This window comes from Myotis davidii, unplaced genomic scaffold (assembly GCF_000327345.1).
Source record: "Myotis davidii unplaced genomic scaffold, ASM32734v1 scaffold458, whole genome shotgun sequence".
Classification (NCBI taxonomy): domain Eukaryota; kingdom Metazoa; phylum Chordata; class Mammalia; order Chiroptera; family Vespertilionidae; genus Myotis; species Myotis davidii.
This window is the reverse complement of record NW_006289819.1, coordinates 1,794,670-1,802,403: the sequence shown is the minus strand read 5'-3', so window position 1 is coordinate 1,802,403 and position 7,734 is coordinate 1,794,670. Positions and strand designations below refer to the sequence as shown.

General features: G+C 56.7%; 1 protein-coding gene across 1 annotated transcript; it reads left to right on the top strand.

Moving 5' to 3' along the window:
• Positions 1-3,683: 3,683 nt before the first annotated feature.
• On the top strand, positions 3,684-6,108 carry GUCA2A (guanylate cyclase activator 2A). The gene is made up of 3 exons (XM_006762575.1): positions 3,684-3,771; positions 5,370-5,556; positions 5,872-6,108. The coding sequence occupies exons 1-3, from the start codon at positions 3,697-3,699 to the stop codon at positions 5,934-5,936; spliced, it is 327 nt and encodes a 108-aa protein (XP_006762638.1). The 5' UTR covers positions 3,684-3,696; the 3' UTR covers positions 5,937-6,108.
• The last annotated feature ends 1,626 nt before the right edge of the window (positions 6,109-7,734 follow it).

Here is a 7,734-nt window from a genome sequence, read left to right as displayed (position 1 = left end):
CCCCACCCCCGTCTCTGCTCTTCTTTCTGGAGTCCTGGTTGAGGGTGAGCAGGGGCCTGATCATGAAGGGCCTGGAATCCAGGTTTCTCCTGGGAGGCAGGTGGCAGGGGTAGCACAGCCAGAAGGCTATGGAGGAGTAAGAGTTTGCCAGAAGAGGTGGCCTTGGATGTGGGAAGCCCAAATGACACAGACCCGCCTGCTACCAATAGGGAATGAAGACGGGTGGGGGAGTGCTGGGGTCCAATGCCTCAGTTCAGGTGTGGGCAGGGGTGGGGTGGCAGGAGGGGGGAAGGGGAAAGGGGCAGGAAGCCTGGGGTACTGGAGGACCCCAAGTCCAGTGCCCAGCAGCTTCAGTGCAGAGGAGGAGGGAGAGGGCCTGAATTAACACCTGGGCACAGGCCAGGCCGGGGTTTAGGGAGCAAGGGAAGGGGAGTTGTTCCCATTTCCCCGGTGGATGTCAGGGCCAGGGCTGGGTAGGGCGGGCCCCAAAGGGCTGAGGCCCAGGTGCCACTTCCTCTTTCCCACGGTGTGGATTTCCGTGGCACCCACTCCACCCCTGCCTCACGCCAGGTCAGCCCTGGCCAGGCACTGGGGAAGAAAAGGCTTCAGGCACCAAAGCCCCTGCTTGTATCCCCAACCTGCCGCCTTAGGAGAGGCAAGACGGACAAATCAAGCCAGCCAGGAGCAGGCTCCTTCAGCCCCACCCTTCATGCAAATCCCAGTCCCAACTCTGCTCGAGCCCACATGTAGCCCCAGATCCAACCCTCACCATACACTCAACCCAACCACACTGCCCACTTCATCTGCACACTCAGCTCAGCCTCAACCCGACCATGGACCTAGCCTAAACCCAAATCTCCATGTTAATTATTATCCCCATGGCAACCCAATCCTAACCACCCGCCTGGTTCTAAATCTAACCCTGACACTTCACCACCCCAACCTCCGCTTCATTCCAAACCTGACCCTAACCCACAACTGGACTTGAATCCTAACTTGAACTCCTATCACCCATTGCTCCGACATCTTCCCTAACCTGTAACCTCAGGCTGATCTAACCTAGCTTTCACCTGCTCAACCCCACCCCACCCCAGCCCCAGCCCCGGCAGCACCCTCAGCTGCACTCCTGGTCTGGGCCTGGTGCTTACCTCCGTCCCAATGGAAATAAATGCTACCTGTAGGCGTATCTCTAGCCTCACCTTCAACCTAAATTCCATCCACAACCCTGATGGTCTCTACCTCCGGCTCCCCCAGGGCTCACTCCCACCAGCTCTCAGCTGGCACCAGCCACCACCTGGGTGGACTGGATGTGTAGACCTCAGTGTAAACACACACACATTCATCAGCATGCACATGTACAGCTAGCTTAGTGTCCATACACACACCTCAGCACACACACACACACACACCAGAACGGGGAGGAAGGCCAGTCTAGCTCTGAGAGGGACCTAGGAAGGCAGTTAGAACAGGTGTTTCCTGCCCCTTTGTAGCTCCCTTCTGGTCAGGATATGCCCCCTCCAATTCCTCCTTCAATATTGACTCTCCACACCCAGGGATTTCCGCACCCCCAGCCCCTGCTCAGGGCCCCTTTCTGGCTTCTGGACAGGTTTGTTTGTAGATTAGAGCCATGGAGCTCCCAGGACCTCCCTTCCTCCCTGTCCCGGGGCCCTGCTCCCAATAGAACACAACACACACTATGCTAGTCCTCATGGGGGTCAGAGTCTACAGGGGCAGACACACATAGCCACGTACTCTCACTCAGCAAGAGCCCCTGTGGGGAATGTACTTGGTCCTATGGGGACAAAGAGGTAGTTTGGCTGAGGACGCAGTGGGGATTGTTTGACCTGGGCCTTATAGTTTGAGTAGGAGTTCATCTGGGAACAAGAAAGGAAAAGTCTTCCGGGCGGACGGAACAGCGTGTTCCACAGCAGGGACGCATGCTCGGGAAAGGCCAGGCAGGGGAGGTCAGGCTGGGCTAGTTGGGGGAGGTGGAGCAGAATGGGAGGGCAACATGGGGGATGGTCACCAGGTAGAAACAGCAGGACAGGGGAGGAGGTTGGGGAATCAGGGGGAAAGGGAATTGGGAGGAGAGGGAAGGAGCTCTTCCTATAGAATAAAGAGGTAATATGCAAATTGACCCTCACTCTGTCATGCCCTCACAAGATGGCTGCATCCACAGTGGAGGCGGGGGTTCCTGTAACGAGCTATCAGCAGGGACCTGAGGCTGCACCCCCCTATGGGGCTTGACGGGGGACCTCAGGCCACACCCCCCACCCAGCGGGGCTTGACAGAGGCCCTGAGGCTGCACCCTCCCCACACCCAGTGGCCTGATGGGGGGCCACACCCCCCACCCAGCGGGGCTTGACAGAGGCCCTGAGGCTGCACCCTCCCCACACCCAGTGGGGCTTGATGGGGGACCTGAGGCTGCACCCCCCACCTGGCAGGGCTAGACGGGGTTGGGGCCAGCTGGGTCTGGATTTCGTCCAATGGGAGTGGGGCCAGCCGGGTCTGGGCCTCACGTGATTTCGAGGTGCACGTGGTGGGCGGGGACTTGACTCTGGTTCTCGTGGCACGCCCCAGACTCTGACAGGAGGAAGATTTCCATATACATTTTACTAATTTTATTTCATCTCAGACACTTCTATTATCGAGAAAGGGCAAATAGCAATATTAAAATATTTCCTTTAATTAATTCCCTTTTAATGTGCACGAATTTCATGCACTGGGCCACTAGTTTAAAGATAATCTGAGGCTGAAGGACAGGCAGGACAGTGGGATCAGCACAAATGAGGACAGGCTGTGGCTCAGATGGGCAGGTCACTAGAGAGCCAATGGGGACCAGAAGTGGAAGCTGCTCTTGACAAAAATAACCCCATGAGGCAGGTATTATTATTAGTCCCCATAGAGGACACGAAGGGACCCTGAGGCTCAGAGAGGGGAAACAGTTTTCCCAAGTTCATACACATTGAAGCTGGGCAGTAGGTAAGGCTTGATCCAGGCCTGTGGGCTGGCAGAGCTGAGTCCCTCCAAGTCATAGTGGCCACACCTAGTACCTGCCTTGCTCCACAGCCTCATCTCTCAGCATGTGAAGCCCCCTCCAAACTCCCTTCCCCCCACCCCCCCAGGCTGAATGACTCCATTTCCCTGAATATTCCAGGCCTAGTTCACCTCAGCTGTCATAAATGTAGCATCTTCTGTAAGAAATGCCTTTACCCCCCACCCCTTCTCTAAGACAGTGTTCATCCATTCTCCAGAACTGGGCACTGGCATGCCCTTCTTTGGGAAACCTTCCTGAACTGCTCTACACCTGGACTGGGGGAGGTGCCCCCTCATTCCCCACCCAACGATCACCCAGCATTGCCACTGTCTGGGACCCCTCCTCAAGGGCCAGGCCGGGTCTACAGACGCGGCCCAGCATAGGGCCCGGCCCAGAGCGGTTGCCAGTGAGTGTATGTGGTTGGTGAATGAATGCAGGACCTCAGCTGACTGTGGGTCAAAAATGAGGGCCCAGGAAGGGAACTGATCTCTTATCTGCCAGGGCTGTCTTGAGCCTTAGCTGATTAGGCCTTAATTTACAGGTGAGCAGATGAGACTGCCAAAAGTTCCTGGGTTACTCAGTAACCCTGCCTTCTTTAAAAGGCCCACTGTTTCCCTTTGACATCCAGAACTAGCCACTCCTCTCTCGGCACTGCAGCCATGAACACCTTCTCGCTCGCCGCACTGTGCCTCCTGGGAACCTGGGCTGCCCTGGCAGGGGGAGTCACTGTGCAGGTAAGTCCTGTCCCTACCCTGGTCCAGCTGGCTCTCTAACCCCAGTGCACAGGGCCTGGGCCCTGGGAGAGCACCCCCTCTTTGGAGCTGGATTTGTTACCGGAACGGGGACCAGGCAGGGAGCACGTCTGCCTCAGGCCAGCCTGCAGTGTGTGGGCTCTTGACTTTGTGTGGGAAAGATTTCATAACGCGAGACCAGGTGATTTTGAGAATATGTTTATTTAAGTTGGGGACAGTGAAACAAGGAAGGGCTTAGGGTAGAAGAAGCAACAGGAGACTAGGTGGGTGGCTTTGGCTCCCTAGAAACGTTATAGGAAAGAAGTGAGCCAAGGGGGGGCTGCTCTCTGCTCCCTGGAGAGTCAGAGGAAAGGGGACCCTGGAGGTAGGTTCAGGGGTGAGCCCAGGATGAGCTGCCGCTGCCCACTGCTCCCCTGGTTGCAAGTCTCGAGGGAACCCTTAGAGTTTAGGAGACACATCTCTGCGGGCGGTGTGGGAGGTGCCCAGGGGAGAGAAAAGCTGGGACCTTTGTTTGAGGGCTTTAAAGGCTGGGAGTTTAGAAAAGTCTTAGGGGAGGATCTCAATAGAATAGTCATCAGCTTTTCCAGGTGTATCCATTTAGGGTGTCGGTCTCCACTGATTGGTCAGTGCCAGGCAGGGGGTCATTAGTCATTGCAGCTGGTCCTGGAGTCACCAGCACTAGTTTTGCTGCTTTTCTGGGCCTAGAGCTGAAATACAACGGAGGCCTAGATGTTATCTCTAGGGGGGAAAGGTCAGGGAAAGGTCAGGCATGACCAGTGATAGGCCAGAGGAGGGAAGACCCCCCTGGGGGGCCAGGTCTGGTGCCAGTTTTGCCCATTGCTAGGGCCCCCTGGTGACCGTCTGTATCTGGCTGTGAATTGCTCGACTCATTTGTTCAGTTATATCAGTTCCCAATTCCACTTGCCAAGGAATTCTCCTGGCTTCTTACTATCCTGCCTCGGATTCAATTCCAGACCTTACTTCTCAGTCCTGTACTCAGCCTGAGCACCGGCCTGCGTCTCAGGACTCACATGGTCACCCCGAGGATGAAAGCCAGCGGCAAGCCGTCTGGCACCCCGCAGGGGCCCACCTCTGTCACAGCCAGGCTACGGGAGGCCTTTTATTGCTTCTCAAACATCAGCCAGGCTGCAGGCTGGAGCTGGGGGCCCGGGGAGCAGCCCACGTGGCAGTCAGGCGGGGGTGAAAAGAGCCTGGGCTTGGCCACGTGGAGCCTGGCCCCGGTCCCAGCTCGGTACCTCTCCGCAAACACCAGCACAGTGGCTCCCACGTATCGGGCACCTGTTGTGTCCCTGACACATCACATCCATTCTCTCCGTTCCTCATAACAGGCAGGACCTAAGGGCCTGTCCTTGGCCACAGAACAAAACCAGGGTTCCAGCCCACGGTCTGGCTCTAAGGCCCGAGCTCTGACTACCTCCTGTTGCCCTGAGAGGAGGGTCTGGCTCCCATGGGCCACAAACACTGCCTGAGCCGCTGGGGCTGGAGAGGGGCCAGTCCCGGAGGAAACAGTCAGGAGCAGGCTGCAGCTTGGTCTCATGCTCTGGACATGTCTCTCTCAGGATGGAAAGTTCTCCTTTCCTCTGGAGTCAGTGAAGAAGCTCAAGGGCCTCCGGGAGCCCCGCATTGACAGCGGAGTGCAGTTTGATGGACCAGTGGCTCCCGACCTCTGTAGCTCGACTGAGATTCCTGCAGAACTCAAGCCTGTCTGCAAGGAGCCCAATGCCAATGAGATCCTGGGGAGGCTGCGTGAGTAGCCTCCTGTCTGATGGGTGGGGCGTAGGAATTCCCTGATTGGTGGCATTTGAAGGAGAGGCGTGCTCTGATTGGTGGGATTCAGAGGCGGGGCTCTGCTCTGATTGGTGAGATGAGGGAGCTCTGCTCTGATTGGCTGGTTTGAGCGGTACCTGTCCTGGTTTGAGGCGGAAAGCCCAATGGTCATAGGGGACAGGCCTGGGTTTCTCCTGGGTGCTGGGTAGCAGATGTCTTAGCTCTGGCTCAAAGGAGGGTGGGGGCTTTGGGGAAGAGAAGCTGGTGCTCATGGGCCCCATCTCTCCTGTCCAGGGGTCATCGCTGAGGACCCGAGCACCTGTGAGCTCTGTGCCTACGCTGCCTGTGCTGGATGCTAGGACAGCAGGAGCTCGCTGTCCCTCCCCCGCAGAATGCTCCCACTCCTGGCATCTTTATCGACCCTGCCCCCAATGGAGGACCAAGGAGAGAGCAGCCTGGGGAGGCCCAGCCCCTGACCCCATCAGAGCTGCCAGCTGCTGGCTGCTTCTCCAACCTGCCTCTAATAAACCAGATTCCGGAGTACTCCTGGCGTTGATTTCATTCATTCCTCATCTCTCAGTCTACGCATCACCCAGCTTCATGGATGCCTACCTGCCCTCGCAAGTTGAGGGCCTTGAGTGCTAAGTGCAAGGGCCCCACTCTCCCTGAACCGAGGGACCTGACTCTCCAGACCACCGAAGTCACTGAGCCACATGTGCGCACAGGGTACAGGGGGCTATGGCACTGGCCCCGAGCTCTGAGTATTCAAGGTGCCTCAGGATCTGGCCCCCTCTGACCACTTCAGTGTTGCTTCCTGCCCCACCCCCACTCCCCTGCCCACACCCCAAGTCACAGCTCTCAGCATTTCCTCGGCCCCTCTCACCTCTGCATGGCTCCTCTCCCCACACCCCTGCCCAGGTCCCACGAAGGCCCCACCGTTCCACTCCCAGGGCCTCTCACTCAGGAGCCTTTACCCCCCCTCCCAGGAGGGGTCTTCATGCTCCCACTCTTGTCCTTGGGGCTCCCTAGGCACCTTGGTCACCCACACCCCTTGCACAGCTCTGGCCACCCTGAGGTGTAATGGCTTCTGTGCCTGGGGAAGTCTCTCTGCTCCCCAGAGGGTGTGAGGCCCATCCCATGGACGGTTGCATGAGCATGTAACAGAGCAGGGAAAAGCAAGAGCCACAGGGCTCCAGTCCCAGGTCTTCCACGCGCTGTGCGATGTTAGGAAAGTAGCTTTTCCTCTCTGTGCCTTAGTCTCCTCCTCTGTAAAACCGGAGAGTGATAGCACCTGCCTCCCAGGCCAGGGGCAGTGCTGCATGCAAATGCGTGTGTATGATGTGTGTAAAGTTCAGGCAACTTGCAAACATAACTCCATAAACGGTAGACACAAACCGAAGAGAGGGGAACCAGGGTCAAGCCGAGCATGGTTCAGGCAGGGGTGAGGAGGTGAGGCGCAGAAGGAGGTCGAGGGGAGGAGGAAAGAGGAGGCAGCCTTCTTGGGTCCTTCTTGGGGAGAAGGGTGGAGGGGGACTGGGTGACCCAAGCAGGGTTCCCCGGGCCGCAGAACTCAGAGAATGATGTCCTAGACGTCAGGGAAGGCTTGTGAAGGGGAGGGGAGGCAGGCATTTGCATCAGCCCTTGGGATTTGCATTGGGACAAAGCCTGTGGGGAGATGGGGGGCAGAGGGCATTCCAGAAGGTGGGGTTGGTGCACACACACACAGAAGCAGGAAGGCCAAGGCACTGGAACAGCTCATCTGGGTGAAACCAGGGGTCCTGATTTCTGTTGACTATGTACCCCAACACTCTTCAGTTTCTTCACAGCCTGCCCTGTAAGCCTTAGTGATCCTTCCCCTCCTAGTCATTAACCCGCTGAGGCCGCCAGAAAAAATGGCACAGCCTTCACTGAAGGTCACAAGGTATGGGTCTCTGTTAAGCCAGCGGTTCTCAACCTGTGGGTCGCGATCCCTTTGGGGGTCGAACGACCCTTTCACAGGGGTCGCCTAAGACCATCGGAAAACACATATATAATTACATATTGTTTTTCTGATTAATCACTATGCTTTAATTATGTTCAATTTGTAACAATGAAAATACATCCTGCATATCAGATATTTACATTATGATTCATAACAGTAGCAAAATTACAGTTATG

Excerpts from the sequence above, each read along its gene's own strand:
- GUCA2A (XM_006762575.1), top strand. The coding sequence starts at position 3,697 with ATGAACACCTTCTCGCTCGCCGCACTGTGCCTCCTGGGAACCTGGGCT. Across the intron at positions 3,772-5,369 it reads CAGGGGGAGTCACTGTGCAG|GATGGAAAGTTCTCCTTTCC; the intron begins GTAAGTCCTGTC and ends TGTCTCTCTCAG. Across the intron at positions 5,557-5,871 it reads TGAGATCCTGGGGAGGCTGC|GGGTCATCGCTGAGGACCCG; the intron begins GTGAGTAGCCTC and ends TCTCCTGTCCAG.